This window comes from Perna viridis, chromosome 10 (genome assembly GCF_037379345.1).
Source record: "Perna viridis isolate PV_CMFRI_1.1 ecotype Kerala chromosome 10, ASM3737934v1, whole genome shotgun sequence".
Lineage (NCBI taxonomy): Eukaryota > Metazoa > Mollusca > Bivalvia > Mytilida > Mytilidae > Perna > Perna viridis.
Window position 1 is genome coordinate 32425308 of NC_142454.1, and position 15638 is coordinate 32440945.

General features: G+C 31.8%; 1 protein-coding gene across 6 annotated transcripts in view; it reads right to left on the reverse strand.

The window, feature by feature from the left end:
• Positions 1–15638, reverse strand: part of LOC148605430 (uncharacterized) — a 50623-nt gene that overhangs the window by 33079 nt on the left and 1906 nt on the right. For 5 of the 6 annotated variants that reach the window (XM_088549314.1, XM_088549312.1, XM_088549315.1 and 2 more), the window contains exons 2-22: positions 14238–14436; positions 13619–13728; positions 11451–11606; positions 10894–10959; positions 10288–10467; positions 9873–10074; positions 8863–8972; positions 8291–8446; positions 7729–7794; positions 7123–7302; positions 6708–6909; positions 5698–5807; positions 5126–5281; positions 4564–4629; positions 3958–4137; positions 3544–3745; positions 2531–2640; positions 1959–2114; positions 1397–1462; positions 791–970; positions 376–577 (exon numbers count right to left, since the gene is read on the reverse strand). In XM_088549314.1, the coding sequence (XP_088405440.1) occupies positions 376–577; positions 791–970; positions 1397–1462; positions 1959–2114; positions 2531–2640; positions 3544–3745; positions 3958–4137; positions 4564–4629; positions 5126–5281; positions 5698–5807; positions 6708–6909; positions 7123–7302; positions 7729–7794; positions 8291–8446; positions 8863–8972; positions 9873–10074; positions 10288–10467; positions 10894–10959; positions 11451–11606; positions 13619–13728; positions 14238–14436 (3055 nt within the window). The remainder of the gene's footprint in view (positions 1–375; positions 578–790; positions 971–1396; positions 1463–1958; positions 2115–2530; positions 2641–3543; positions 3746–3957; positions 4138–4563; positions 4630–5125; positions 5282–5697; positions 5808–6707; positions 6910–7122; positions 7303–7728; positions 7795–8290; positions 8447–8862; positions 8973–9872; positions 10075–10287; positions 10468–10893; positions 10960–11450; positions 11607–13618; positions 13729–14237; positions 14437–15638) is intronic. The other variant, XM_088549310.1, reaches the window with a different exon arrangement.

Sequence of the window (15638 nt, forward strand, 5' to 3'; positions counted from 1 at the left end):
TTTAATGCTGCCATACTTTGATGAACCACAGGTTACTCGTTTGTTCGTGAAAAGGCAGTAAAGATGTTTAGAAAATTTGAAGTTAAGGTAATCAACAAGTAATAGATGATAATTAAAACTATTTTCAACAAGTAAAAATGAAGATTTTATGTATTAAGAAATGGAAAAGAAATTAAGTCAACTTGATTCGAGTATGAACAAAAGAATATAATTCAAGCATAACGACTAGACTGAGAAAATGTACATATGCAACAAAGAACATAAATTAACCAAAACATGTACAAAAAAACAAAAGTGAATGAGCAATCCTAACTCTGCTAAACACTGGGAGTATGAAGTGCATAGGTATGGTTCAAAGGTTGAGAGTATAACTACCTTAACAGTAGAATGCTTTTGTCAGACGAAAGGGGTTGGTCAACAACACATGTATAATCTGAATAATCTGATCCTTGTACCATCAATTGGAACGACGTTAGTGTCGTCGTACCAAAATGTACTGTCCTATCATTTTCTCCAGGACGTTTGTATGTCCATGCTGAATTCCGTAATTCTGTTGGTATTTCACAAATTGTTCTACCTATTAACATCAAATTATTTAATACATATATATTGATAAAGGCAGTCACTACTATGATCATTAATGAGTCAAAAAAGTAAGATTTTAATTCTTTTTCATACCATATAAAGTAATGTAAAGTTTGTTTGTTTGCTTATTTGAAATTACGCAATAGATTTGGGATAAATATTTAAATTATCAAAGAACATTTACATTATCCTTTTCAAAGCTTACTACACAATGGAGGTGTTCCCATCCATGTCCCATTATTTGTGCATGTCAACTGCGTATCTCCTGAGGTCACTTTAAACCCAGTTGAGCAGTTGAAGAAAATTGTATCACCAGCTGAATTACCGGTTGTTGTGTTCGTAGAAAATCGGACAATATCAATATCAGGACATTGTGCAACTGAAACTATAAATATAGTATATCAATGCAATGAAAATACATGTGAAAACAACAGTTTCCTGATGGTCTTTCCTCGTGAATTTTCTTCTTTTCATTTCATGCAACGTTATTTGTGAAATGTCCTTCATGGAATTAAGCTTTAATCATTGAAACAGTATCATTTAGAGCAAAATTTGCCAATTCAAGTTCAATGTTTATATCCGTAGGCTAATTTTTAATGTACAACCTTCTTCTTTAGACAAAATTGAAATCAGCAAACAGCATTTAAATGCAAACGAAAATATGGAAATTTGGAAGAAACAAAATCAGAGACTTATGTTTTTACCTCATCGGCTGAGAAAGAAATTTGTTAATGATAATAATCATGATAATAATATTCATTTGTTTACTTCACAACTTTAAAAACAAGTCAAACAAATAAAAATCACAAACCTGAGTCACATGTGTTTTCAAAAGGCTGACATAATGTGATACCAGCCGGAAGTGGTTCCGATGTTCCTACAAAATGATAAAGGTTATCTTTGAATAATTATAATTTCTGATTTAAAACGCTTTCTGATTGGACAAAACAAATTTGTCCATCATCTGAAAAACCAAATATTGTAATATGATTGACGTCATCAACCTTTTAGAATGATTTACTCGTTGACTTTCGATACTAGAATTAAATTATAAGGAATGACAGTTATAAATTATTCGGTCTATGATAAAATAATCTCAATCACGTGTTGTTTTTGCAAGATTTCATAAATTAAAAGGCCTTAAGGGTCTGGGTGTTTAGTTAATATGTATAATGCTCACATAATTGAAACTTTGAACAGCAAGTAGCAATATTCACATAATGAAAACAGGAAGTTGTCTGTGCAATTAGGAATATTTGAAAACAAACTTATACTGAATTTTATAACATAACTCTTATGTCAAAATCTGTCAGTTCTTGGTTTAAAAAACACATGTATCAGAGTAAACAAATTAAGCCGAATATGATGTTTACCTGATCTTTGTAGAGTTCTGACGTCACCAGGTGGGTTATTTGTATCATACTGACAAAATGTACTCTCTAAAGTATCTGTAGATGTAGTCACTTCCCCATCTCGATATGACGAGACTCTCTCAGATGGAGAAACACCCATTGATGATGGTGACAGGTCTGAAATGAATAAATATTAAAATAAATTAATGATCCAGCTAATAAATCAGTATCATAAACAATCTCAAACAAATTTCATCATTTCGAAATAAATAAAGAAATCAGATACATATTTAAAGTAGAATATAATTTCTCGATTTTGTTATTATATTGGTATCACAAAGTGAGCCGATACAGTCTATATTCTACAATGTCTGCCCATGAACGGTATTTTGCTCTCCAAGAATGTTCAGTCATTAAGCAAAGCAAGCGTCAAGACATACAGTGAAGATGAATCGATTGTTCTTTTCTCAATGCGAATATGAAATCTAAATAGAGTCCATTTGTCAGTTATTTCAATCATTAACATTAGTTTCAGTAAGTATGATGTGTTTATCATTTACCTATAGCACATAATAACATTGTTTTACACTTACCGTTAAGTAAAAAGAAATAAAATAAATCATCGGACACTTTAGTCATCTTCATGCAAAGATATATACGACGATTCTGAGAGGTAGCTACATCATAATATTGTCCATCACTTCTACAAAAGAAATAAAAATGTGTATCACAAATCATATAATTGAGTATGTTACTCTGTGGAAAGAAGTCAAAGTGAATAAAAAAAAACCAGATACACTATACTGAACATAGTGGTCGTACAAATGAGGAAAACTGTTTCCTGTCAAGAAAGTGATATATCGTTTATATAGGATAATATATCCTGAGGTGAGAGGTATTTTGCAGATATAAGATAACTTATTCTGAATAGGACGATATATTGCAGATATTCATACATATACCGACTGCAGTATAGTGCCGTATACTAGATTACCACAAGATGGAAGTATATCGCTTCAGACGAAGTAGAGGAACACATTAAAAAAAATGATTTAGTTTTGTAGTCTGTAAGAATTGGAATCTAACCTTCATTTTTTTATTCTCTATTTCACTTTAAGTATGTGTTGAGGATCAAATCTGGAGAAATCATGAGAATTTCTAGAACACTAGAAAAAATATTAGTGCATTTCGAATGGATATTTACCCTTATCCTACCTGTGGACATTTTTAATGCTGCCATACTTTGATGAACCACAGGTTACTCGTTTGTTCGTGAAAAGGCAGTAAAGATGTTTAGAAAATTTGAAGTTAAGGTAATCAACAAGTAATAGATGATAATTAAAACTATTTTCAACAAGTAAAAATGAAGAAGATTTTATGTATTAAGAAATGGAAAAGAAATTAAGTCAACTTGATTCGAGTATGAACAAAAGAATATAATTCAAGCATAACGACTAGACTGAGAAAATGTACACATACAACAAAGAACATAAATTAACCAAAACATGTACAAAAAAAAACAAAAGTAAATGAGCAATCCTAACTCTGCTAAACACTGGGAGTATGAGGTGCATAGGTATGGTTCAAAGGTTGAGAGTATAACTACCTTAACAGTAGAATGCTTTTGTCAGACGAAAGGGGTTGGTCAACAACACATGTATAATCTGAATAATCTGATCCTTGTACCATCAATTGGAACGACGTTAGTGTCGTCGTACCAAAATGTACTGTCCTATCATTTTCTCCAGGACGTTTGTATGTCCATGCTGAATTCCGTAATTCTGTTGGTATTTCACAAATTGTTCTACCTATTAACATCAAATTATTTAATACATACATAATGATAAAGGCAGTCACTACTATGATCATTAATGAGTCAAAAAAGTAAGATTTTAATTCTTTTTCATCCATATAATGTAATGTAAAAATTTTTTGTTTGCTTATTTGAAATTACGCAATAGATTTGGGATAAATATTTAAATTTTCAAAGAACATTTACATTATCCTTTTCAAAGCTTACTACACAATGGAGGTGTTCCCATCCATGTCCCATTATTTGTGCATGTCAACTGCGTATCTCCTGAGGTCACTCTAAACCCAGTTGAGCAGTTGAAGGAAATTGTATCACCAGCTGAATTACCGGTTGTTGTGTTCGTAGAAAATCGGACAATATCAATATCAGGACATTGTGCAACTGAAACTATAAATATAGTATATCAATGCAATGAAAATACATGTGAAAACAACAGTTTCCTGATAGTCTTTCCTCGTGAATTTTCTTCTTTTCATTTCATGCAACGTTATTTGTGAAATGTCCTTCATGGAATTAAGCTTTAATCATTGAAACAGTATCATTTAGAGCAAATTTTGCCTATTCAAGTTCAATGTTTATATCCATAGACTAATTTTTAATGTACAACCTTCTTCTTTAGACAAAATTGAAATCAGCAAACAGCATTCAAATGCAAACCAAAATATGCAACTTTGGAAGAAACAAATTCAGAGACTTATGTTTTTACCTCATCGGCTGAGAAAGAAATTTGTTAATGATAATAATCATGATAATAATATTCATTTGTTTACTTCACAACTTTAAAAACAAGTCAAACAAATAAAAATCACAAACCTGAGTCACATGTGTTTTCAAAAGGCTGACATAATGTGATACCAGCCGGAAGTGGTTCCGATGTTCCTACAAAATGATAAAGGTTATCTTTGAATAATTATAATTTCTGATTTAAAACGCTTTCTGATTGGACAAAACAAATTTGTCCATCATCTGAAAAACCAAATATTGTAATATGATTGACGTCATCAACCTTTTAGAATGATTTACTCGTTGACTTTCGATACTAGAATTAAATTATAAGGAATGACAGTTATAAATTATTCGGTCTATGATAAAATAATCTCAATCACGTGTTGTTTTTGCAAGATTTCATAAATTAAAAGGCCTTAAGGGTCTGGGTGTTTAGTTAATATGTATAATGCTCACATAATTGAAACTTTGAACAGCAAGTAGCAATATTCACATAATGAAAACAGGAAGTTGTCTGTGCAATTAGGAATATTTGAAAACAAACTTATAATGAATTTTATAACATAACTTTTATGTCAAAATCTGTCAGTTCTTGGTTTAAAAAACACATGTATCAGAGTAAACAAATTAAGCCGAATATGATGTTTACCTGATCTTTGTAGAGTTCTGACGTCACCAGGTGGGTTATTTGTATCATACTGACAAAATGTACTCTCTAAAGTATCTGTAGATGTAGTCACTTCCCCATCTCGATATGACGAGACTCTCTCAGATGGAGAAACACCCATTGATGATGGTGACAGGTCTGAAATGAATAAATATTAAAATAAATTAATGATCCAGCTAATAAATCAGTATCATAAACAATCTCAAACAAATTTCATCATTTCGAAATAAATAAAGAAATCAGATACATATTTAAAGTAGAATATAATTTCTCGATTTTGTTATTATATTGGTATCACAAAGTGAGCCGATACAGTCTATATTCTACAATGTCTGCCCATGAACGGTATTTTGCTCTCCAAGAATGTTCAGTCATTAAGCAAAGCAAGCGTCAAGACATACAGTGAAGATGAATCGATTGTTCTTTTCTCAATGCGAATATGAAATCTAAATAGAGTCCATTTGTCAGTTATTTCAATCATTAACATTAGTTTCAGTAAGTATGATGTGTTTATCATTTACCGATAGCACATAATAACATTGTTTTACACTTACCGTTAAGTAAAAAGAAATAAAATAAATCATCGGACACTTTAGTCATCTTCATGCAAAGATATATACGACGATTCTGAGAGGTAGCTACATCATAATATTGTCCATCACTTCTACAAAAGAAATAAAAATGTGTATCACAAATCATATAATTGAGTATGTTACTCTGTGGAAAGAAGTCAAAGTGAATAAAAAAAAACCAGATACACTATACTGAACATAGTGGTCGTACAAATGAGGAAAACTGTTTCCTGTCAAGAAAGTGATATATCGTTTATATAGGATAATATATCCTGAGGTGAGAGGTATTTTGCAGATATAAGATAACTTATTCTGAATAGGACGATATATTGCAGATATTCATACATATACCGACTGCAGTATAGTGCCGTATACTAGATTACCACAAGATGGAAGTATATCGCTTCAGACGAAGTAGAGGAACACATTAAAAAAAATGATTTAGTTTTGTAGTCTGTAAGAATTGGAATCTAACCTTCATTTTTTTATTCTCTATTTCACTTTAAGTATGTGTTGAGGATCAAATCTGGAGAAATCATGAGAATTTCTAGAACACTAGAAAAAATATTAGTGCATTTCGAATGGATATTTACCCTTATCCTACCTGTGGACATTTTTAATGCTGCCATACTTTGATGAACCACAGGTTACTCGTTTGTTCGTGAAAAGGCAGTAAAGATGTTTAGAAAATTTGAAGTTAAGGTAATCAACAAGTAATAGATGATAATTAAAACTATTTTCAACAAGTAAAAATGAAGATTTTATGTATTAAGAAATGGAAAAGAAATTAAGTCAACTTGATTCGAGTATGAACAAAAGAATATAATTCAAGCATAACGACTAGACTGAGAAAATGTACACATACAACAAAGAACATAAATTAACCAAAACATGTACAAAAAAAAACAAAAGTAAATGAGCAATCCTAACTCTGCTAAACACTGGGAGTATGAAGTGCATAGGTATGGTTCAAAGGTTGAGAGTATAACTACCTTAACAGTAGAATGCTTTTGTCAGACGAAAGGGGTTGGTCAACAACACATGTATAATCTGAATAATCTGATCCTTGTACCATCAATTGGAACGACGTTAGTGTCGTCGTACCAAAATGTACTGTCCTATCATTTTCTCCAGGACGTTTGTATGTCCATGCTGAATTCCGTAATTCTGTTGGTATTTCACAAATTGTTCTACCTATTAACATCAAATTATTTAATACATACATAATGATAAAGGCAGTCACTACTATGATCATTAATGAGTCAAAAAAGTAAGATTTTAATTCTTTTTCATACCATATAATGTAATGTAAAAATTTTTTGTTTGCTTATTTGAAATTACGCAATAGATTTGGGATAAATATTTAAATTTTCAAAGAACATTTACATTGTCCTTTTCAAAGCTTACTACACAATGGAGGTGTTCCCATCCATGTCCCATTATTTGTGCATGTCAACTGCGTATCTCCTGAGGTCACTCTAAACCCAGTTGAGCAGTTGAAGGAAATTGTATCACCAGCTGAATTACCGGTTGTTGTGTTCGTAGAAAATCGGACAATATCAATATCAGGACATTGTGCAACTGAAACTATAAATATAGTATATCAATGCAATGAAAATACATGTGAAAACAACAGTTTCCTGATAGTCTTTCCTCGTGAATTTTCTTCTTTTCATTTCATGCAACGTTATTTGTGAAATGTCCTTCATGGAATTAAGCTTTAATCATTGAAACAGTATCATTTAGAGCAAATTTTGCCTATTCAAGTTCAATGTTTATATCCATAGGCTAATTTTTAATGTACAACCTTCTTCTTTAGACAAAATTGAAATCAGCAAACAGCATTCAAATGCAAACCAAAATATGCAACTTTGGAAGAAACAAATTCAGAGACTTATGTTTTTACCTCATCGGCTGAGAAAGAAATTTGTTAATGATAATAATCATGATAATAATATTCATTTGTTTACTTCACAACTTTAAAAACAAGTCAAACAAATAAAAATCACAAACCTGAGTCACATGTGTTTTCAAAAGGCTGACATAATGTGATACCAGCCGGAAGTGGTTCCGATGTTCCTACAAAATGATAAAGGTTATCTTTGAATAATTATAATTTCTGATTTAAAACGCTTTCTGATTGGACAAAACAAATTTGTCCATCATCTGAAAAACCAAATATTGTAATATGATTGACGTCATCAACCTTTTAGAATGATTTACTCGTTGACTTTCGATACTAGAATTAAATTATAAGGAATGACAGTTATAAATTATTCGGTCTATGATAAAATAATCTCAATCACGTGTTGTTTTTGCAAGATTTCATAAATTAAAAGGCCTTAAGGGTCTGGGTGTTTAGTTAATATGTATAATGCTCACATAATTGAAACTTTGAACAGCAAGTAGCAATATTCACATAATGAAAACAGGAAGTTGTCTGTGCAATTAGGAATATTTGAAAACAAACTTATACTGAATTTTATAACATAACTCTTATGTCAAAATCTGTCAGTTCTTGGTTTAAAAAACACATGTATCAGAGTAAACAAATTAAGCCGAATATGATGTTTACCTGATCTTTGTAGAGTTCTGACGTCATCAGGTGGGTTATTTGTATCATACTGACAAAATGTACTCTCTAAAGTATCTGTAGATGTAGTCACTTCCCCATCTCGATATGACGAGACTCTCTCAGATGGAGAAACACCCATTGATGATGGTGACAGGTCTGAAATGAATAAATATTAAAATAAATTAATGATCCAGCTAATAAATCAGTATCATAAACAATCTCAAACAAATTTCATCATTTCGAAATAAATAAAGAAATCAGATACATATTTAAAGTAGAATATAATTTCTCGATTTTGTTATTATATTGGTATCACAAAGTGAGCCGATACAGTCTATATTCTACAATGTCTGCCCATGAACGGTATTTTGCTCTCCAAGAATGTTCAGTCATTAAGCAAAGCAAGCGTCAAGACATACAGTGAAGATGAATCGATTGTTCTTTTCTCAATGCGAATATGAAATCTAAATAGAGTCCATTTGTCAGTTATTTCAATCATTAACATTAGTTTCAGTAAGTATGATGTGTTTATCATTTACCGATAGCACATAATAACATTGTTTTACACTTACCGTTAAGTAAAAAGAAATAAAATAAATCATCGGACACTTTAGTCATCTTCATGCAAAGATATATACGACGATTCTGAGAGGTAGCTACATCATAATATTGTCCATCACTTCTACAAAAGAAATAAAAATGTGTATCACAAATCGTATAATTGAGTATGTTACTCTGTGGAAAGAAGTCAAAGTGAATAAAAAAAAAACCAGATACACTATACTGAACATAGTGGTCGTACAAATGAGGAAAACTGTTTCCTGTCAAGAAAGTGATATATCGTTTATATAGGATAATATATCCTGAGGTGAGAGGTATTTTGCAGATATAAGATAACTTATTCTGAATAGGACGATATATTGCAGATATTCATACATATACCGACTGCAGTATAGTGCCGTATACTAGATTACCACAAGATGGAAGTATATCGCTTCAGACGAAGTAGAGGAACACATTAAAAAATGATGTACTTTTTTAGTCTGTAAGAATTGGAATCTAACCTTTATTTTTTTATTCTCTATTTCACTTTATGTATGTTTTGAGGATCAAATCTGGAGAAATCATGAGAATTTCTAGAACATTAGAAAAAATATTAGTGCATTTCGAATGGATATTTACCCTTATCCTACCTGTGGACATTTTTAATGCTGCCATACTTTGATGAACCACAGGTTACTCGTTTGTTCGTGAAAAGGCAGTAAAGATGTTTAGAAAATTTGAAGTTAAGGTAATCAACAAGTAATAGATGATAATTAAAACTATTTTCAACAAGTAAAAATGAAGAAGATTTTATGTATTAAGAAATGGAAAAGAAATTAAGTCAACTTGATTCGAGTATGAACAAAAGAATATAATTCAAGCATAACGACTAGACTGAGAAAATGTACATATGCAACAAAGAACATAAATTAACCAAAACATGTACAAAAAAACAAAAGTGAATGAGCAATCCTAACTCTGCTAAACACTGGGAGTATGAAGTGCATAGGTATGGTTCAAAGGTTGAGAGTATAACTACCTTAACAGTAGAATGCTTTTGTCAGACGAAAGGGGTTGGTCAACAACACATGTATAATCTGAATAATCTGATCCTTGTACCATCAATTGGAACGACGTTAGTGTCGTCGTACCAAAATGTACTGTCCTATCATTTTCTCCAGGACGTTTGTATGTCCATGCTGAATTCCGTAATTCTGTTGGTATTTCACAAATTGTTCTACCTATTAACATCAAATTATTTAATACATATATATTGATAAAGGCAGTCACTACTATGATCATTAATGAGTCAAAAAAGTAAGATTTTAATTCTTTTTCATACCATATAATGTAATGTAAAGTTTGTTTGTTTGCTTATTTGAAATTACGCAATAGATTTGGGATAAATATTTAAATTATCAAAGAACATTTACATTATCCTTTTCAAAGCTTACTACACAATGGAGGTGTTCCCATCCATGTCCCATTATTTGTGCATGTCAACTGCGTATCTCCTGAGGTCACTCTAAACCCAGTTGAGCAGTTGAAGGAAATTGTATCACCAGCTGAATTACCGGTTGTTGTGTTCGTAGAAAATCGGACAATATCAATATCAGGACATTGTGCAACTGAAACTATAAATATAGTATATCAATGCAATGAAAATACATGTGAAAACAACAGTTTCCTGATGGTCTTTCCTCGTGAATTTTCTTCTTTTCATTTCATGCAACGTTATTTGTGAAATGTCCTTCATGGAATTAAGCTTTAATCATTGAAACAGTATCATTTAGAGCAAAATTTGCCAATTCAAGTTCAATGTTTATATCCATAGGCTAATTTTTAATGTACAACCTTCTTCTTTAGACAAAATTGAAATCAGCAAACAGCATTTAAATGCAAACCAAAATATGCAACTTTGGAAGAAACAAAATCAGAGACTTATGTTTTTACCTCATCGGCTGAGAAAGAAATTTGTTAATGATAATAATCATGATAATAATATTCATTTGTTTACTTCACAACTTTAAAAACAAGTCAAACAAATAAAAATCACAAACCTGAGTCACATGTGTTTTCAAAAGGCTGACATAATGTGATACCAGCTGGAAGTGGTTCCGATGTTCCTACAAAATGATAAAGGTTATCTTTGAATAATTTAATTTCTGAATTAAAACATTTTCTGATTTGACAAAACAAATTTGTCCATCATCTGAAAAACCAAATTTTGTCATGCGACTGACGACATCAACCTTTCAGAATGATTTACTCGTTGACTTTTGATGCTAGGATTAAAGTATGAGGAATGACAGTTATAAATTATTCGGTCTATAATAAAATAACCTCAATGACGTGTTGTTTTTGCAACATTTCATAAATTAAAAGGCCTTAAAGGTCTGGGTGTTTAGTTAATATGTATAATGTTCACATAATTGAACCTTCGAACAGCAAGTAGCAATATTCACACAATGAAAACAGGAAGTTGTCTGTGCAATTAGGAATATTTGAAAACAAAATTATACTGAATTTCAAAACATAACTTTTATGTAAAAATCTGTCAGTTCTCGGGAAAAAACATATATCAGAGTAAACAAGTGAAGCCGAATATGATGTTTACCTGATCTTTGTAGAGTTCTGACGTCATCAGGTGGGTTATTTGTATCATACTGACAAAATGTACTCTCTAAAGTATCTGTAGATATAGTCACTTCCGCATCTCGATATGATGAGACTCTTTCAGATGGAGAAACACCCATTGATGATGGTGACAGGTCTGAAATGAATAAATATTAAAATAAATTAATGATCGAGCTTATACAAGAATATCTGGAGCAATCCAATAAAAAGTTCCTCATTTAGAAATGAATAAATAATAAGTCGGTTATATTTTTAAAGAAGAAAATGACTTTTTGGATTATTTAACCATATGGCGATCTAATTACGAATGTCTTTTCGTAGATTTTTTTTTTAGAAATATTCAGCCATTAAGCACACTATGTGTCGAGAAACCCAGCGAAAAGAAATCGATCGTTCTTTTTCAAATGCGAATATGAAATCTAAATACAGCCCATTGCCAGATTAACTTCCAAGAAGGTTATGGTTTGTAGAGTGACAGTAATAAGAAGACAGATATCGTTTCTAGACACGCAGAATACCCTTAACCAACAGGTGCACCCTGTCCATGCCCCTTTTTAAATGAAATTGCACGTGTACTTTCAGTTCTCTATGTGTGTTAATTTAGATAATTCATGTTCTCCGTTGTTTTGTCTGTTTATTTTCGTTGTCTAAATTTTTTCCTTTGATTAATTTAATGTATATTTTACCCATGTACCCCTTATTTTCCTTTCTACTGAAATGGGAATGAGTAATGAGTGCACGTTCATAAAATATCAGATGTCAATGAAGGTATTTATAAGTGATACTCATCCAAAAAATACACAAATTTATAGCGATCACCGCAAAGCGATGTGAGCTCTATGGTTATTACATGTATTATCTAAATTTCCCTTAAGGTTCCCCGATATACTAACGAAAAAAGGTCATGTCCCGGAAGTAACAAAAAGTGACTGTCCTTACGGAGAATATGATGTTTTAAAAAAAATCAGGAAACACATGGATGTATGTTCGTGTATTCGCTGTTCCACTATTGCTGTTGTCAAGAACCTAACCCGCCTTGGAAAGAATATAACTCCGATTATATTATACAAATCGTAGCACGACTTTTCTAAGATAGAAAAGGCAATCATTTTCTTTTGCAGCTGTCAGTTACGTCTGAATTTGTTTACGTCACATGATATGTGTAACATATTTCCACAGTCAGCGGAGAACTGTAATATTTCCGGTATTTGTACAGATTGATCTGATCGGCCACAACTGAAAAGGATGTTGCTAGAGATGCCCTTAAGGGTAAAAAAAATAAAGTATTGTGAAGTGCCATAAAGTCCTCGACCATTTTGAAAGCGAGGGAAAGGGGGATGTGGGTTGGGATTTTAGAAAAAACAGTTTTTATTTCAATTTATTTATTCATTGAAATAAAAACTCCCCCATTATTTAAGATAGCAGGTTTTCAAATAATAATATTGAAAAAAAATTTCCTCCGACCATTGTAATGTGCTTTATCATTTTTACGAGACTCGCACAGACGGTACATGTATGGTAAAGTTCACGGTGCCCGCTTATTAAGGCAATGACTACTTCATATTACATTATTTGAGCAACAGAAATGCACTGACAGCATATTTACTTCCATGGACAGCATGGACCATTTTGACCCCGACTATTTCTTAGCGTTTTTCGAACTACTTTACAATCGGGGCAAATGCAAACACATGTATAAAACAACACAGTGTATTTACGAGAAAAAACGAAGTAAGTTTTACCCAGGAATCGGGAAAAAAACGTTCGGCGAAGCTCTGCGTATTGCCCAGATTCTAAGCCAGCTCATCCGTATATTGTCTCTTTAATTCAAGACTGCACACTTATTTTGTCAATTTTTTATCTGATTGTAAATAGTTCTTTCTATTATTAACATTAGTTTCAGCAAATACTGTAAACGTATTACTTTTCGTGGATTCTATCAAGTGAACATATTCGGAGGTTTAAGTTTTCGCGGAATCAATAAATTATAAGCCTTATATAGTGTCAACATTCACTTTCGCGGGTACTATTTTTCGCACTTTTATGTCGGAAATTACGAAAGTTAGTCCACCGCGACAATTAATACCTTTACTGTGTAATTTGTTGCTCATTACCTTTGTCACATGACAACATTATTTTTACACTTACCGTTAAGTAAAAAGAAATAAAATAAATCATTGGACACTTTAGTCATCTTCATGCAAAGATATATACGACGATTCTGAGAGGTAGCTACATCATAATATTGTCCATCACTTCTATAAAAGAAAAAAAATGTGTAGAATATCGGTATAAAAAAGAGGCAATAAAATAGGTTGTTACACCGGAAAATCAACCGATGTAAATATGTCAGAGGAGATCTATACTTAACTGAATATATTGGCGCATACAAATTGGAAAAATAGGTGCCTATCAAGTGTGTGATATATTGTAGAAACGGGTACTATATCCTACGGAGAGGAGATCATTGTATCAGGCGAGTAATCAGTGTCAAACGGATTAAAGAGCAGATTTTGTGAAGCACAACAAAATGATATGACAATCATCAACTTCGACAGATAATGGCCTGCAACTTCTACATGGAACTCTATTTCGCCTTCGACTGAGCGATCAAATTGAAGAACTTTTCTCGTTTTTTTCAATTTCAACAAAAATGTATATTCTGAGAGAGAGGCTTGTTGATCCAATTGTTTTAAATTCAGTTACTCGAAATGGTGTTATCAATTTAGAGCTCACACTTGTTATCTGCTACAGAACTCAGAATTACCTAAAAATTAAGATAGTCTTGTCGGTTGATAGATCTTTGTTTGCAACACATGTATAGTCTGATAAACCATCCCCTAGTACACTTAAGGAGAACGAGGTAAGCACAGTGGTACCAAAGTTTACTGTCTTACTGCTGTAACCCGGTCGTTGGTATGTCCAACCAGCATTTCGTAATTCTGTTGGTATTTCACATGTGTTCACTGTAAAAATATGTCGTAATGTACACAACTGTTACTGTAAAAATTCGACGAGAAGTACACAACTATAAGATCTCAACTATTTTTACTGAGGTGGGGGAGGGGGGCTGGTATTTTATTTTCGATAAGAAATTTGTTCATCCAAGTGCAAATTCTTTATTCATATTTTAGCAGCAACCGAAATTAATGTTTTTATTTGAAAGTATTCCTTGTTCAGTAATTGGGAAAATATAAGTAAAAAAAAATCATGGATGAGTAAAAATAAATTTCCTTTTTTCATTGCTAATAAAATGGTCTGCGCCTTACAGTAGAAAGTGCCACTAGAAGTATACAATTTTCAGTGTGGAAAAACCGACAAAATAACATAATTTCTACAGAAGAAAAACCGACGAGATGTAAACTACCATTTCTTTGCAAAAAACTTACTATAAGTATACAACTGTTATTGGGGGTAGTGATTCGTAAAAAATGACCGTAATTATAGTCGGTCGCTCATCCCCTTTTTGGTATCATGAATAAATCGAAACCCAAGTCCTTTTTATTTTATTATTATCATATCATTAAATATGTGTTGTAGATACTTGCTAAATGTAATTTTTAGTACATTGTCATCTAAGAATCGTGCAAACATAGTCAAATTTAACATTTACATGTTTTAAAAGTATCAATCTATATAAAATTCAAGCGTCAGGAGGTGATTTATGGTGAGAAAAAAAACGCGGAACAGACGTTGTTTTTGTTTTTGTTTTTGTTTTTGTCTACGTGGACCATATTATCAGGTAGTGTTCCTATCTATACAGAGCAATACATTTAGCTCATACTTAAATCAATCAAATAAGAATGACAACTCTTGAAAATTAAATATTTTTTGTAAAGTGCCAATTAATATCCAATATATACAATTTCCATCGAATAAGTACTACAAGCGAATGGAAAATTAATGGAAAACGGACACTTTCTATGTAGTCTATAACTGTTTCTGAATGAAAAATAAGTGTGAAATGTGTTTGGTTATGATATGCATAAATCAACTCTTATCTGAAATCAGATCACTAAGCAATTCAGTTATTCTTCTCTATTTTCCTACACAAATAAAACATACTTGATAATCACAGTGAAACCTTTCTACAACGAACCCTTTTGAACGGAGTGTTATGTTCGGTTAAAACAGATGTTTGGTTAACACAGTTTTAAAACGTATTGAA